Raw genomic sequence first — 17,265 nt, 5'->3', positions numbered from 1 at the left:
CTTAGTAAGTTCTTTAAATACTAGCTCTGCCAAAGTAGTGATTGCAAATAGGCTTGGAAATTTTATCTTGGATCATAACTTGTCTTAGTTGTTTTCACCACTGCATTTAGTGTTTTAGGGATTGCTGAGTTATTACTATGTCATTGTTTCTTGTTGGATTTTTGAGTCCCTCTGAAGCAGTAGGTGTCTTAATCTTGAAGATAATGTGAAGCTTTATGGTGATGTAGACTTAGCTCCTCATAACTGTCAGGTCTGGATAATGCTGCTGAGGTAGCATTTGCTGGGATGTTGTGAGGAAAGGAGTGGGCTGTGGATGGAAATTCTCCTGTGTTCAGAAATGGATGACAGTTTTTTGTGGAAGTACAATCTTGCTTTGTCTTGATATGTCACTTTTGATACAATGATTAAACAATCTCCCTTTACTCTGCATCTACTTTCAGCTGTTTCCAGTGGGGTTTAGAGTTTACCTTCTGAATTTACAAAACAATTCAAGTCAGTTTTATTAACAAATATAGCCAGTAATTTATTTACTCTTGGAATGCACTTAGCCCTTGGGTAAAATGTGTCTGTATTGTTTAGAGCTGTTATCAATATGACCTCGATTTTATTTGTTTATATTGACTGAAATGCATTTTATGATTAAATATGTTGTATACAAGATATTCATCTTTCAAAGCTCTTAAATTGTTATGGGTTTTTCATATCTGTGTTACTGCAGCTTTATAGGCCAGATGCCAAAGCAAGTGTCACATATCCTTGCACCTTTTTACCATTATAGTGGAGTTTTTTGCTTTCAAGTTTGTTTTGTTACTTAGTGGTAAATAGATACTCTTCTTTTGCAAAGCTTGGGTATATCTGGATATTTAGGCTCCCCCACTGTGTTAAGAGAAATACAAGGCACAGCTTGACAGAAATAAGTTCCCCACAGTTTTGTGTTAAAAGAACAAAAATAGCAGAGCGCCAGCATGTTTCTGTGGTTTCTTCAGCAGAACCATTGTGTCCTAGTGGTGACCTAGGAAATCCTGTCATGGTGTTGTTGCACCGTTTACATTTCTATTACATTTCCTAGATTCTTGGAGGTAAATTTCTTGAGCATATTTGAGAAATCTTTTCCTGAACTTGGCTCTGCTGCTACCGTGTCAAGTTGATGTATTTGCCCACCTGATTTTGTTGGAAATTAATCTGCTGGATGTGCAAGTGAATGTAAAGCTGGGTGGCCAGCTCCTGTTCATCCAAAAAGAAAGATAATCACCAAACAAAACCCAAGGCATTAATTTAGGTATTTTTCTTGTTTTGCTTAGAGGGACTATCAGTTTTTGGTGTTCAGAATATCCTTCTTTCAAGTTCTCAGAAATTTCTAGTTTTCTTCTGCTGTAGTCACTGCCATAACAGACATTTGCCATAGTTTCTTTCTGTGTTTTTTTTTTAATTGAGAGACTGTAGGGGTATTCTCTGGTAATGTCAATCCAACCTTGCATATGCACTTTTTACCCTTGAGTTGTCTCCTGCCTGACCTTGGCTGGATGATTGATCCTTCCCTGAAGGCACCATCTCACTGAGCCCTGCTTCCCTGCCTGTGTGGCAGGATGGATGTGTGCTGTCCCCAGGTTGTGACTTCTGCAATAAAGGAGTAACCGTGCCACTTTTAAGCTGGCAGTGTGAGCAGTGTCCAGGTGTGGGCCTGTGGGCCCGTCATGGTCACAGTGTTTTGTTTCTCTGCCCCACACACCCTGTTTTAACCCACTGTTCACAGGAGAACATCCCTGAAAGCTGCACGTCTGTGCATGCCTCAGATTTCATTTTAACTTGCCTGCATTTTGATGTAGCAGCCAGCTGTTCAGCAGTTAGTGACAGGTAGGATTATCTTACTGCTGTCATCATTCTGCTGTGTCCTCAAGCTTCTCTCAACTTGTGTAATCACTGCGCTGTTAAACTTCAGAGGCTGCTTTTCATTAGATGGAATGTATAGAGTATGATGTATCCTGGACATATGGGTATTACTGCTGTGCAGCTTGTATTTGCTGGGTTCTGCTCACAAGTCCAAGGGTTCATTTGAAAACTGGTAATTTAGCTCCTAGTGAAATGCCCCAGCAGTGGGCAGGAGCAGTAGCAGCTTTCTGGTCACTGGGACTGTGAGATTTGTGCACAGAAATACAAACGGGGAAGAAGTAACAATAGAATTTGAACAGCCTGATATGCTGTAATAAGTTAGAATAAAGCTATATTTAATTGGCCAGTAACAAATGTTAGCCTTATTTTAGATCAGGAAGTAGTGGGGAAACGGGCTTTGGATAAGTTTTGCTGTCATTGTGTCTTGAGGCCAATTCAGATGAAAAATCTACCCTATGGGTGATAGTTGGGGTAAAGTAGAAAGGCTAATGAACTTAATGAAGCCTAAGAAAGTGGCATTTTCCACTTGGACTTTTGTTGGTGAGTCTGAGTATGCCCCATGGTGAAGTTTTCTTCTCCTTTTTTGATTTTTTTCTTCTTTTTACAGGAGAAGAAGTTTAAAACCCTTCATTTTACTTATTTGATAATGTATGTCTTGAAGTTTGTTAGACCAGATTGAGAGTACATGGTCTGAACCATGCATGTGGATCACGGCTTTGGGACAGTTCCAGATAGAGCAAAGCTGACAGCAGATGTGTGCTTAGGCAAACTTCAGCAGCCTTGCTTGGCTCACAAGGCTCATACCTTGATGTGGTTCCCAGGCAGCTGTATTGTGCTCTGCAGTTTACATATGACAGCATTTTGATTTGAATTGTTCTGTGCTGTTTTCCTAGGAGTTGTTTCCACACTTGTGGAAGCCGTGTTTATCCCAAGTGCAATTAAGTATTTTATTAATAAGATTTTAAGGGTTAGAGCAATTTACCAGGGAAGCCATAAGGGACAGTGTCACCTTTATTGTTTAATTCAGGATTAGCTGCCTTTGTGTGGGATGGACCTGCTTTCAGTTGCAGCTGTGAATTTCCTGAGGAAGCCTTAGGTAAATGCTCTGGTTTGTGCTGTTGGGGTGCTTGGAGGTGATGGTTTGCAGCCCATCGGATGTGCCAGTGCAGTGTCTGCTGTTAGAGCAGGTGCCCACCTGTCTGGGCTGTAGTTACTGCAGGCTCTGGGACTTCATTTCCAGAGATACCTGAGTAATCAGCATTTCTAAACGCACCCAGCTGTAAAGCTGGCTACATTCTATAACAGTGTTGGTGATCTTCACAAGAGTTCACCTCTTTATTGTGTGTGGCGAGACGAAGGTTGGTTCTTCTTATCTTTGGCAAGATAAAACGTGCTGGTTCTGATACTGAAACAGCTTTTTTCAGTCTCATTGTTACTTTTGGCAGAGCCAACTGGGTAAATCTGCTAAAACAAAGAAGAAAATGCAGTAAGAAAAAGACTTTATTGTATTTGACCAGAAATAGAGTTTGACTTTCAGTTAATATCTAATTACAGGCTTAAACAGAAAAGTTAGAAATTACCTGTTCAGTATTTCAGTCTTGATGGATGCATTTTAAAATCTAAACTAGTTAGTGTGGTAAATCAAAACAGGACCAATGTGACCTAAGAATTATTGAGGTGAAATTTTGAGCTCCTGGCTTAGAAAATTGATCCTGTGAAATTGGATCAAGCGTGATAGGAATGAAAACCTAAAAAAAGTTAAAGCCTCAACTCCTACAGATTTCTTACTTTATAAAGTGTTGGGGAAGCTGCTGTAGAGCCAAATGGGAATCAGCTTTTATATATTGGACTGCATGTGGAAAGCTATGTATCTTGAGTATTGCTATTGAAACAGAGAAACTGGAGGTGATACCTGTGTGCAACTGTGCAGGGATAGGCACTGAATGGAGTTTTGTGAGTCCTAACAAAATGTATGATTTGGACAGAAATACATGTTCTGACTGCTTGAAACCTGCTTTCCAACATTTTCAGATGTTTAGGGTTAGAATTGGAAAAACCATTAATTGCAACTTGCATGCTGACTTTTGTGTAAGTGTATCCCAGTACGTAGGTGGTGCCTGTTTGATGCCAGCCTTGATGCCTTTTGCACCGGGCAGTATCAGAGCTTCTGCTCTTCTCCTGAACTGTAACAAATGTTTGTTACCAAGTCAGGAACCCAGCTGACCAAAATGGGGAAGGCAGAATTTTCTTCATAAATGCACCACCATATTCTGGTCTATTTGAGTATCTTGCAAAGTCTTTTTGTGACTCTTTCCAGGGCCAGTGTGCAATTTGGACGGTTTCCTCCTCTTTCAGAAAGTGAAAGATAACTTGTAATATGTTTTGAGATGTTGGTTTTCCTGCTGCTCTTCCTGTGCTTTTTAATTCTCTCCTGTGCTCAGCAGCAAGGGTGTGTTGTTTTTATTCTCCCTGTGTTTTGTGTGGTGTGTGGTTGTCCCTTGATAAATAAGCAGTTTTCAGAAGGGAAAAAAGGGAAGTGCAAGGTTGATGTTCAGCCTCAACCCAGTGTGTGAGTTTAATTTAAAAATATTTGTGTATATAACATCAAAAGACTTCCATATTAGGAAAAAAAACTCTCTAGCTAACTGGCTGAAGGAGTATCTGTAGAAATAATCACTTTGGGATCCAGTGTTTGCATCTTCAGTTAGTCTTTTCTGAAAGAGATGAAATCTACCCTCTTCATGTGGATATAATTTCTGGTTTTAGTCTGAGCTGATTTAGCACAGCCAGTCTGCTGCTTTTATCTAGGTGTAGTATGAGTTACATCCCTTTCCTCTCATCCTAAAAGCCACACCTGTTGTTCTGGCAAAGCCTCCCACTTGGACATGGCAGAGCCTGATTCTCTCAGTGGAGGCACTCCACAACAAGCTCTTGATGTTCAAGAGCTTAAACTCAGAACTGCAGTGATATTGGCTGTTTGGGTAAGTGTGTGCCTGAAGGGTAAAAACCTCCTTTATTTGATATCTTGCAGACTGGAACAGTGTGATTTTCCAACTAAAACCAGAATGTTGGGATTTTGCTGTCTTCTTCCATCAGCTTCTTAATTTACTTTTTTTGAAGTTGAAATGGAAAGTGGCCTAAGCAATGTCTGACTGGTATTTTTCTGCTTGAGAACAGAACCAAAAACTGGGCAAAGCTTTTGTTTGGAGAAAAGGAATGCTGCTTTGCTATGTTAAATAGAACATAAGATTTGATTTCTGAAGAAATAATTATTTAGTTGGTTTTGTCTGTTTTTGGTACAGGTTATTAATGCTGCTTTAGCTCTTGCTGCCAGACCAAAAAGTCAAGTTGTGAGAAACAACATGGAGATCTATAGGAGCACGTGGGAGAATCACATCCGTGTTCTTACTGAAGCTGTGGATGATATAACAAGTATTGATGATTTCCTTGCTGTATCAGGTATGATAATTTTCAAAATCTAGCTGTTCTTTTATATGCTTTGAAAACTTTTCATCACTTTCCAATAAGAAACCAGTGAAGATGGGGCTTTATAATGATTTGTGAAACCATTGCTGCTATTTCACATGTCCCCAACCAGTGCATATTCCTGCTGTGCACGGTGTAGAGCTGGGCAGAAGTCCCTGGGGCTGACCAGGTCGGTGTGACAGGGATACATTTATGCATCCCCACAGCTTCATCTACCTCTGCAGTTTCAGATCCTCTCTGCAGCTGAGGAAAGGAAGTGCATATCCCTGTGCATATATCTCCAACAAGAGGTTCTTGTGATACCCTGTGTTCCAGTTACTGTGGAATGCACAGTACAATTTCTGGAATTTTCAGTGCCACAGATATTTGTCAACCAAAATGTGCTTTTACAGGTCTCTTCAGTGAGGAAGCTTTGGGTAGTAAACTGTATTTACTGAAGCAGTGAATGTCTTCAGCATTTAAAAAGAAGACAGAAAACAGTTGTTTCTCTCTTTGCAGTTTAAAGATCCCAGTTCTGAGGAACTGGGAACTTTTCCTCACTGAGGAAAAGTATTTAATAAAAGCATTTCAGTTGCCCAGTGCCTGTTTGTTGTGTTGCTCCAGCTAAAATACACCTTCATATGCATAGTTTAGAAATCTTTATATTGTGAAGCACATGTACATTTTGTATAATTCTGGTTTTTTGATTTCTCTTAAAGTAGCATAACTTGGAAGGGAAAGAAAAGTTCATCTCATCTGCCTTAAATGTGGTTTAATTTCTGTGTGTCTGTATGGTCAGTGAGCCCTGTGCTTGCCCATTCTCTTTGGGTTTAGTTCCATTAGTTAGTAGTGTTTGTTTTATGCAGCATCACCAGGGTGTGGCTATTGAAGTGCAAACAGCGTGAGCACAGATGGCTGTGCAGGCGCTTGGGGGTGTGCTGGTGTGGGATACAGACCTTTCCTGGGGCAGGGAGATTCTCCTTGCTTTGCAAGGTCACCTGGTGTACCTGAGTGACTTTGGTCTGAGTGTAGAACTTACTGCAAATAGTGTGGCTGAGATATTCATAGCTGCTCTCCTGTGTGTATCTCAGCATCTTAGTACAGTGAAGCATAACCTGAGAGTTATTTTCTCCCAGTGTTAGTTAGCATTTGATGGAAGTGCTTTATGAACTTGCCTCTTGCTTACAGTGCAAATGTTCCGTTTCTGAAATTTCCTGGAATTTATGCAGGTATTGCTAAAGCTGTTAATAAAGAGATGAAACAAGTCAATTGCTAATGAATAAAATACACAAAGCTCTTTAAAACTCAGGAGATTTTGTAGTAGTAAGTCTTCTGTCAAATTCATTGAGCTAAATGATTCTTTTTATCCATACAGCTATGATTCATTGACATGGCACATTTAATGTTTTTTTTTTTTTTTTAATTCTTGAAGAATAAAATTAAGCATTCTAATAATTGTGTGAAAGAAAAATCTGTCATTGGGCAGCTGCTCATTTCAGAGAAGACTCCTGGTGTTTTAGTATATTTCTATTCTTTAGTTGAAAACAGTTGAATGATTGACAATATTTCACAGTAAATAAAAGCAGATACAGATTCAGGTAGCACTGATGTGTAGGCCTACGTGCCATGAGGTCCAAGAAATGTAAACACTGCTATATTTGCTTTAAAATGTGTGTAGAACATCTTCTGTAAGCTTTGATAGAACCCTTTGGCACATGTTAATTTAATTTGTTTAAACTTCAAGTGTCATGCTTGTTCTTAAGTGCTCTTTTGAGAAGGTGTTTCTCTATGGCAATGCCACCAGTTTGCTTTGGGAAGGTTTTTTTACTCATTCATGAACAAAGAAGTAATTATTAGGAGTAATTGTAAGGAACAGTGCAATCCACTTTTGGTTTACTCCACTGGGTATTAGCTCCATTACTGTGTTCTGAATTAAAACATTCATATACTGCTCTAGCTAAATAGAAAGGTTAGAGGTGTAATAGAAGATGGTATCTGCGCTTTTTTTGGAAATTACTTGGTAATTAGGAAAGATAAAGTGCATTGAGGATTTTGCATTGTGTTTGAAAGGAAACACATTCCAGAACCTGTATTTAATGGCCCTATTTTTTCTACAGAAATTAGTATTGTACATCTCATGCCAGCGTGGGCATTGTGGGTGAGAAGTACCTTTTGAAATAACAGATTCCTTTTGAAACAGATTCTGTGCTTTGCCAGTGCATCAGCTCCTCAAGCTGGAGTTGCTGAGCTTGCAGGTGCTGAGGAATCCTGGAGGGTCAGAATTGCATTCAGAGTTACAGGACACTTTTTAGGGAATACAGTAAACACAGCTTCCCTAGTGGTTCTGGTGACCCAGAACTCTGCATCATACAAGAGAATTGCCTGCTTTCAAGTTCATTTTAAATTTCTTCTCTGACTCATTGAGGGCTGAGATATTTCTGACATTCCTGCCTGTCCCACTGGCACTCAGGGAAGGAGAATTGTGAGCATTTGGAAGGTTGGCTGTCTTTTCTCTGCGTGGGTTTTTTTATGGTTGTATTTTTTTGTTGTTGTTTGTTGTTGTTGTTTTGGTTTTTTGGGGTTTTTTTGTCTTTGCTTCTCAGATTCTTGCATCTTCTTGAAATTGGATTTTTTTTTTGTTTCAGTTGTGTTTTATTCTTGCTATTTATATCTGGTACTTTATTCAAAGGACAATGCCACTACAGAACCAAAAAAAAGATGAAATCAGGTCTCTACAAGTGAAAAAAGAGGTCTGATTGCAAATAGTTGGAGGTCTGTTCCTTATAAAGGAAAGGAAGAGTTAATGACTTGTGTAAAAAAAGAAAGTCATTGTAATTATGAAACATTATAAATGATGATACTGTTGTTCATAGATTTGTTACACCTTGTAGGAACAGAGAATCAGTCTCAGCCTGTCGGTTTTGGATAGTTGATTTATGCAGGGAAGAATGTGGGTGTTAATCTTTACAACCCACTGACATTAAGTTTAAAAATTACTGTCATCCATTTATCATGATGGTGTGAAGTCTACAGATTCATAAATTAAAATGTGCTGTTGCATTTGATGCATGAATTTCCAGGAAACCAGTTTTGTTATGCTTGTAATTGCATTCATGTTGGTAAATCTGAAGTTTTTTCCTCAACTCTCTGCTCTCATAAATTGACTCTTTAGTGTCTTCTCCCTCATACAATTAGCCTGAAATGGAGTTTGAGGCTTGTTTCCTGATGTTGATTCTTCTGTGTTAATACTCTTTTATTCAAAATTGCCTCAGTAAACCTAGTGGGTATAGGTAGAAAATCTGAAATGTCTGTATTTCCTTCCTTTGTATGTCTGGCCTCTTCTTATGATGGTGTGAAATTGTAATGACAGGCTAATTGCAATTAGTAAGTATTTCAGTTTTATCATGTGTTAGAAAAGGAGTAAGAAAAGACTTGGATCTTTTAGTCCCAAATTAACTTTTTCAAGGACCATATAGATAAGATCTGGAGTGGGTTTATATACACAAAATTCTCAGGACCTGTGTTTTTGGGGTTTTTTTCCCTTTTCTGTAGTCTTCTGGAAGAGCTTGCAGTGACAGACCTGTGTGCTACTTCTGTGTCCTTCTCTTCATGTCCTTGCCCAAACTAAGATTATTTCATCAGCTGGGCTTTCTCTTTAGCCTCCTCTCTGCTGTCTTGAGTTTTGCTCTGTCATATTTATAATATCACAATGCTTACATTCCTTTAATAGTAGCTCCTCTTTTGCCAAAATGGAAGTGCCATGTTTTCATAAAAACATTTCCTTGTTCATCTCTTTTCTCATTCCCACTCATGTATGAGTAAGTCTGTCTTCAAGTTCAGTCTGCAAGTGACACAGAGCCTTTTTCTGTTGTGTAGAATGAAGTCTGTCCTCTCTGCCCTTCTATATATCTTCTTAAAATACAATTTGTCTGAAGTGCATTTTGTTCCTTGTGATTGCATCAGCACTTTTAATTGAACTACTTTTAGGGTAAATGCATTCCAAACAATGGGTAATAAGTCATTAGGCACTGTGAGGGTTTTGTCTGATGTCCAGTTTGTTGTTTCCCCACCAGCAGTTCTGTTTGCTGCTCTTTACCTGATGAAGTCATAATGAGTGACTTACATTTCTGCCTCAGGTGAGGGTTTGTGTAATTCCCCCCTGCAGTTTCCACTGCTAAATTGATATTGGCAAAGGTGGACATGGGCCAAAAATCCACCTGCACCGGAATCTGGAGAGCCTGCCACTCTTAGGGCTGTGAACAGAACAGGATTTTATAATGTATCCACAGGTGCCCCACACATTAGCTCCTTACAGGAACTGGCCTGAGGGGTCTTAAATAGGAAAAGACTTCAGAGACTGCTGAGGAAGTTCTGTGATAAGATTAAGGAGCATTCAAGATAACTTGAGTAGGCAAAATGGAATAATATTTTTATTGAAGAATTGGGACCAATCAGTGTCTCCTGATAAGGAGAAGAGCCATAGTTCACTTTGCTATGGTAGTCTTGTTCTGGGATGATGGGCAGACATTCAGAGCAGATCCAGGGAAACCTTGCACATTTCTCCCACCAAATGGATTAGCCAGATATGTTTCCAATCTTGTAATCTTTCCCTTGGAATCTAAAAATTTAGTTTTTCCAAGCATGGTGGGAAACAGTATGATGCCACTGTGTCAGAACAAAAGTTGCCTTTTAATGTAAGCCTGTGCCATCATAAACTTAATTCTAATTCAAGGAAAGCAGCAAAAGATTGGATGTTCAGTAAAGCTGTTGGAGAAAATCCTTTTTGTGGAGGCAGTTTTATGGCCATGAACAAGAGCTATAAGGCACCATATTTTTGATTGCTTTTGTTTGATTTGAGTGAAGATTTCTCAGTTAAACAGCAGCAAAAATAATCAGGAAAAAAGAACCTACCTGATGTATTTTATCCACAGGCCTATTTCTAAAGATGTAATTTACCAATGTCACAGAGGGAGCGAATAGCCAGCTTTGCTTCTTTCCCCAGCATTTACAGCTCCAGATCTGGAGCCCCAGCTGCTGCTGCTGCAGTTCCTACTGCTGGGAGACATCTTCAGTAGTTGATTAGGAAAGAGTGGGTCAGGTGGGCTTTGTGACCGTGTGGTGTGTATGAAATGGCAGAATTAAAGACTAACAGGGATTAGAAGAGAGCTCTGGAGATTCTCTACTAAAGCATCTTGTGCAGAGCAGGGCAAGCTTCCAACATCCTACAGAAATTTAGTGTGAAACTTCTTCAGTTATATGTGGTCCAAATCTTGGTTGTAGCTTGTTCTTAGCTATTATTGTACAAGAAAGCTTAAGCAATCCAACACTGAACTAGTATTAATCCACTGCAAGAAAATGTAAAAAAAGTCTACTTGGCAAATCCCTTCTCCTGGTGGCATCACTGAGAGAAGAATGAAGTACATCTGAATCACATCAATTAAGAGTAGATTCATGTAAGTGTATTTCTGTAAGAGGTTTTTTTGGAGGATGGAGAATGGGGACCTAGTGCTTCATTATTTCAGTGTAGTACTAAACCAGTTGAACCCTTTTAGGAAAGATCCTGACAGAAACCTCTTGGTTTGTTCAACTAATTCTTGGCTGGATTGCACAGAGGTCAGTATCTGTTCAGTAAAGTTCTTCTCCAAGCTGTTCCAGGCTTTAAGGATTATTTTTGGTTTTTGTTGCATTCTTTGGAGGAGCTACACGAGATGGACTTTTGTGTCTCAGCTCTGTTCCTTTGTATATTGTTGGTGTTCTTTGTAGGCTTTATGGCATCAGTCACAAACAGACATTAACATAAAACAGCTGAGTGGAGTTTGAGCAGTTCTTGGCTCACACTGCCCTGCACTCAGGCACCATTGACTGCACTGAGCAGTTCTCACTCTTGCCACACTTGATCTCTAAGAGACCTTAAGTTAGCTGCAGGCTTTTCATAGAATCATCTCTGCATTAGTATCAACCCAGTGTTTGTTATGAATCATAACTTTTTTAGGAAAAGTAGTTCTTAAATAGGTGATTTTATTTTTTCTACCAAGTCTGCTGAGCATTTCTTCCTCCATCTCCAGCTGAATACATTTCCAAAGCTTAGTCTTCCTTGTTTTTGTTTGGTACTCAGTGGGCAGAGAGGCTCATTTTGGGAGAGTGTCACAGCTTGTTCTGGATGATAGTCATTCTCTCCTACATAAGAAAATGCTTACTGAGATTAGACTAATATAAAATGTTATTAATTCTCCCCTTGATCTTCCAGTCTGATGTATTTCCTCTTGGTAGCTAGGTTTTTTCAAATACGTAGCAGATCTGTAGCATTATCCAATTTTGTACAATGGAGGTAGACCTTTCCCCTATGTCTTCAAAATTACTTTGCATCAGTCATTTTAAAAAAAAAACAAACTAGTGTCCGTTTAGTTTGTCTGCCTTTTCATATCCCTAAATGCAATTACATGCAAGTACTTTTCCAGGTTTTATTACATTCTCTGAATATCACCCAGCCTTCCTTATCTCTGCCCTGTGGTAGTTACTCTGCTGTTGAACTGTTCTTCATTCCCCAGTGTCACATTCTGTATAAAGGTGTTCCTAAGAAATAACTTCCTTGATGCTGGCATCGTATTCATTTATCCATGATTGTGTCATAGTCTACCCAGTGCTGGGTTTTTCTCCCCCAGAACCTCAGATAATTTGAAAGAATAATTTATAGTTGCCATAGGAGGCAGGCAAGCAGGATGGAAACAGGCCAAGAAATGGAGGGGGTGTTAATATCTTTTTGTTACAAGTGAAAGGAGGAGAAAGCTCTGGGGTTTTAGTGTAAAACCCCCTTTTCTTGTTTGCAACAAAACCAGCAAAACTTCAAGCTAAAAACAGCTTAACTTAACTTAATCTCTGATGTTCTGAGAGAGGAGGGTGCAGAGCAGCAGGGGTGGTTAACATAATCTCCTCTGTTCACTGCATCTGCTAAGCAGTGGTCCTGCTTCTTTTAGGATCTGCGATCCTAAAGGTCACGCATCAGCAAACTGCATCCAAGCTAAAGTGGTAGTTACTCTGGAAGAGCCTGTCCATCACTACAAATTCTTCTCACATGCCATTGGAAGTTCTAGATACGCTCAGAAATTTATTTAATGGCAAGTGCTGAAATTCAGGTTAAAAGTTCTGAAAGATTGTATCCAGGGTTGTAGCATTTTGAAGTTTAGAAACCATTTTACAAGTGATTTCTCCTGATTTTATTCCTAAATTTGCTTGGTTCTTTCGTAGTGTGCATTTCCATGAAAATTTCTCATTTCTTTCCTCTTCCACACCAAAATCTAATTTCTTGCCTTTGAAGTTTATATTGTAGAATTTCCAGTGTCCTTCCTTCTTTCCTTCTTTTCTCATAAAAACCAAATGAAAGAACCTTCTGCAAGATGCCAGTACGTAGGGTAGGGTAGGGTGGTAAAATTTTAATGCTTTGTCTGCTAATTTAAGGGAGCCACTTGCAAACAGCACATGACTTCTTTTTTTTTTGGTTTTTTTTTTGGATGCACTTTATTGTGTTGTGGTTTTATTCAGTGATTCAGGAATACTTGTTAGTGTTCATTGTGCTGAACAGCTACACTAAGGCTGCATTATGGAGGGTGGTTGTCTGAGGTTAGTGCAGTTCTGTGCTTCTACAGGCACAGCTTTATGTGCCTCACTTGTTTTTTGTCAGAATGCACAGGTCTGCTCAAGTCAGATACAAAGTGCTGGGTGTCATCTGGGCTAATCAAAATAGATAAGGTAATAATGCAGTAATTTTCATCTTTGTGGGTACTGAATTACTCTGGACTCTGAGATGGAGAGATCTAAGGGGCTCCCTAGGGCTTGTTTGCAGAGCCAAGATCACCCTTATTTTGGGACATTGCCACATCTTTTATTATGTTAAAAAACCAGCACTTCTGTGTATGGTGAGGCCAGGTCTCAGCATGGAGGTATTAATAGTATTAAGTTTTAGATTTTGACACTTGGAACAGTTGTAGTCATTTTGATGGCAATCTGGACATTTGAAGTCACTCAGACTGCAAAAGACACTGTAAATACTTGGGCAGGGAGTAAGGGAATGATTCAGATTTCTGTCTTGCTTACCTCTCGTGATATAATTTGTTTTCCACCAGTGGTTTAAAGTTCTGCTTCAGTTTATTACCACTTTTCCAGTCCATGTAGCATGTTTACAGATAAATACATCACAAAAATTGCCAATTACAGATTCGCCCTTAGCATAGCAATGGAGATCCTGGGGAAAAAGCCCAAACCAACAAGATGCTATTCAGAGACTTAAGATTAAATTCAATGTTTTCATGCTGGCCTTCTGGCACCTGCAATAGCAAAATGCCATGCCTTGCTTTTTTTGTAGGAGAATAAGCATAAGAATCTAAGTAGAAATGTATGCACTTAATTACAGTTCCAACAGGAAGGTAAATTACATGGTGGATTTCAGTAAGTTTTAAATCAGGTTTGCTCATCCTGACTGTAATGTACTTCAGGATAAATATGAATTTGCTGGACTTAAAATGGTTAAGCTCCCTCTTCATTCTTCTCACCTGGCCTGTAAGAAAATGGCCTTGAATTTTTCCCATTTTTATCAAGACTAAGAGCTGGATCTGTGTGTCGGTGATGCAGCTCTTAGCTGTTAATGACCTGCCTGGAAATTCTGTCAGAACCATCATACTGCTTTGCCCTCTCTGGGAATGCCCTCCACTTCTCCATACTCTTTCTTTTAAACTCTTTCTTCCACAACATTATAATAGCTGTCATTTCGACAGTGTAGGGATGTATCTTGTGGAGGTGGAGGAGGTTTAGTTGTGCTGCTTGCTAAAATGGGTATTTCTAGTAATGGGTAAGTGGAAGTAAGGACAAGAACTATTTGCAGCATCTTAGATATATCTTTACCATCAGGTATTCTTCGGGAAATCACAGCATTATTTGCCTTTAAGTACTGTTGAGCTGGTGTGTTTCTAGTTTTATTAATTTGCTTCAGAAATTTCTATGCTCAACAGTAGTAACCAATTTATAGGTCAGTATTTTGTATAGGCTTTGGGGTTTTTTTTCACTACACATTTGAGTTCATTGGCATGGAGCTGGTTTGCTTAATTCACTGATCACTTGGTGCTGTGATACTGTGTTGTCAGTTTTGACTGCCATGAATGAGACAAGACAAGAAAAATTCCCTCCGTTATTACTTCAGTACTCTCCTTTTATATTACTTTTGAAGGCTTTGAATTACACTGTTTCAGAGCCAATCCCTATGGAAATACTGGCTTACAGAGTTGGGAAGACTGTCTGCTTGTTTCTGCCCCTTGTTTTGTCTCTTGTAAGGAGTAACACCAGTAGATCTGTCATTTATCCTATGCCATCTCTGCTCTCGGGGAGTAGCAGTTGAGAGCCTTTTGGAAATCCAGCATGCAGTTACCAGCTGCAGTGCTTATCTCACTCCTCCCTGGTGCCTCCAGTTTGTGATACACAGCTTTCTGCTCTACAGAGCTACTTGGACTCTTCTTCATTTTGTACTATTCCCATCTCTCTCTGTTCTCTTTTATACAGTGGTTTATCCCAGCTTGCCAGCAGAAACACCTTTCTGATTGCCTTGATTCCTCCCAACCACCTCAAAAGTCAGCACCACAGTAACCTATCTTTCTTGCTCTCTTATTACAATAAATACAGCTTGTGATGCTCCATGTCAAAACAGATAGTTCAACGAGTCATTTTCAGTTTTCTTTAGAGGAATGTCTTTTTCCTGCAGATTTGTTGATGTCACAGTATCCATTGTGTTTTAATTGAAAATCTTGCATTGTCTCCTGCTTCCCTTCGATATCCATATCCTGTGTCCTTAGCTCAGAAGTAGCTTGCAGTCCTGATACAGTGATTTAAATGTAAATTGCTCTAGCAGCACTCCTGGCTTAGACTCAAGGGCAAACGTTACAATGTGTTATGCTTGTTAGGCAGTGGTTGTGTTCTTAGGGACTGCTTGGTTGTGCCATGTCCTAGCCAGCAGTTCTGACTGTGTGCCACAGGCTGATTTTGGGAACCATTCTGGCAAGTGTTGTCCCATGAAAACCTGCTATTTGAAATGAGAATTTTCTAAATCGACATTTCCTGTGCTTGTTAGCAAGGTTATGGTGGGAGTATTTTAGTGCTGAACTTCTGGAGAGCTGTAGAGGATAAGAGTAAATGGGATGCACGAAGTCACTGAGCAAGTAGGCAGGACTAAGGAGCTGGGTAGTGCAGTACAGCAGTGGACTTGGCATTTCAGTGACTTGAGGTTTCCATCTAGCAATGGAAATTTCATATTGAATTCCTGCTCTGTTCTTACTGAATTTCAGTAAGTTACTGCTGAGACCTTGTTAGCTGAGAGATTAGTTTCTCATCCCAAGCTTTGCAAGCTACTGGCATCTTCCTCAAAGGTTTTGAAGGCTGATGCGTTTGGAATTCACTTTGTATGGGATTTGGCTGAGTTGAGATTTGGCAGCCTTTGAAGCATGGTGTAAGATGCATGGGTTTGATGGAGATTTGGAGTAATTTTTTGTGTGTTTATTTCCTAACAGGCTGCTTGCTAATGGCTTTCCAGCTGCAGCTGTGGCAGTAGCTTTTAATGGTTTTGTGCAGCTTTGCAGGAATTGATTTGCTTGCGTTTTGTAATGAGGCCTACTGAAAACATACAAGTGTTCCCAAGAACTGGTATGAAAATAATCACAACCAAGTGGTAAGGGAAGATTGTGGTCAATGGCATTAAGAGTGTCAGGTGACAGTGTTACCGTGGTGCAGAACGTGGGACTCTGTTTCAAGGATAAGATAGAAAATCTTCATCTGGGAGAGCAGGTTCCAGTTGTGTTGTAGTTCTGAAATGGGAGTGTGCTTTTATTACTGGAAGCAGCATGTCAGATCTGTCTGTTGTTTCAAGGTGAAACATGAGAAAACAGACTTGCAGATGTGCACAAGGTGAGCAGAAGCTGACTGTGTTCCCTGAAGGTCCCCTCTTGTGAAGCTGTTATCAAGCACTAGCATAGCAGGGAGTTTTCTTGATTATGCAAAGGCAGCCTACCTTTGGAACCTCCAGCAGCTGGATAGGACATGTGCTTGTTTGCTACAAAGCTGGGAACCCTTAGCACTTGGGTGGGAAAAAAACAGGTATGAAATCAGAGTGCTAACTGAGTACGTGGGGTGTGCAAAGTCTGACTTTGGCCCTGACTTCTGTTGCCCCTAAGTTCAGCAGATACATCAGATTTGGTCCCAGAAATTTGGTGGATGTAGTGCAATAAAACCAAGCTCACCTCCCAAACTCAGGTCCTCCAAAACCCCAACAAGTTGAAAACAAACCAGCAGCACCTGTCCTCCACCAAGAGCAAAAATGGTACCAGCCTAGACTTCCATGGGAAAACTGATCTAATGAGGAGCAGGCAGCTTTTCTCCCTGCAAGTGAGAGGTAACTTCTCAATCACAAACAATGCAATTTGCAGAGGAGTATCCACCAGGAAAACAGACACAAAGTTTGTCACAGCTTAAAAGTTACCATTTCTGTAGGGAGACTTGGGAGTTTCCTACCCCAGTTGTCTCATCAATGAAATTTTTTCTGTTAACACTTACCCCGCGGTGCATTGGTTGTTGTGTGTTGAAAAGTATTATTAGGTGTTGATCACATGCTTACTATAGCAGGTACAAAGCTATAACAAAGAGAAGATTACCATAATTACCATAAAGTCAGTATTTTCACCCGAGCAATTATGTAACAGTGGCAGATGGCTGTTATCTTTTAACAATATTTTATAGCCCAATGAAATATCCACCATTTAACATAATAGTCAGCTTTGTTGCACACGCTGTGAAACAGGGGACACAAAGCTCTCCAATTTTACACCCCTGATCTTGCAGAAGGAAATGGATGATGTATTACCATGTTTGTTAATTCTC

The 17,265-nt window shown here is 39.7% G+C and overlaps 1 protein-coding gene across 2 annotated transcripts in view; it reads left to right on the top strand.

The window, feature by feature from the left end:
• CTNNA3 (catenin alpha 3) overlaps positions 1 to 17,265 on the top strand; it is a 397,084-nt gene that overhangs the window by 273,094 nt on the left and 106,725 nt on the right. For both annotated transcript variants that reach the window (XM_058841820.1, XM_058841819.1), the window contains exon 11: positions 5,193 to 5,349. In XM_058841820.1, coding sequence (XP_058697803.1) covers positions 5,193 to 5,349 — 157 coding nt within the window. The remainder of the gene's footprint in view (positions 1 to 5,192; positions 5,350 to 17,265) is intronic.

This window comes from Poecile atricapillus, chromosome 6 (assembly GCF_030490865.1).
Source record: "Poecile atricapillus isolate bPoeAtr1 chromosome 6, bPoeAtr1.hap1, whole genome shotgun sequence".
NCBI lineage: Eukaryota > Metazoa > Chordata > Aves > Passeriformes > Paridae > Poecile > Poecile atricapillus.
This window is presented reverse-complemented; position numbering and strand designations above follow the sequence as displayed.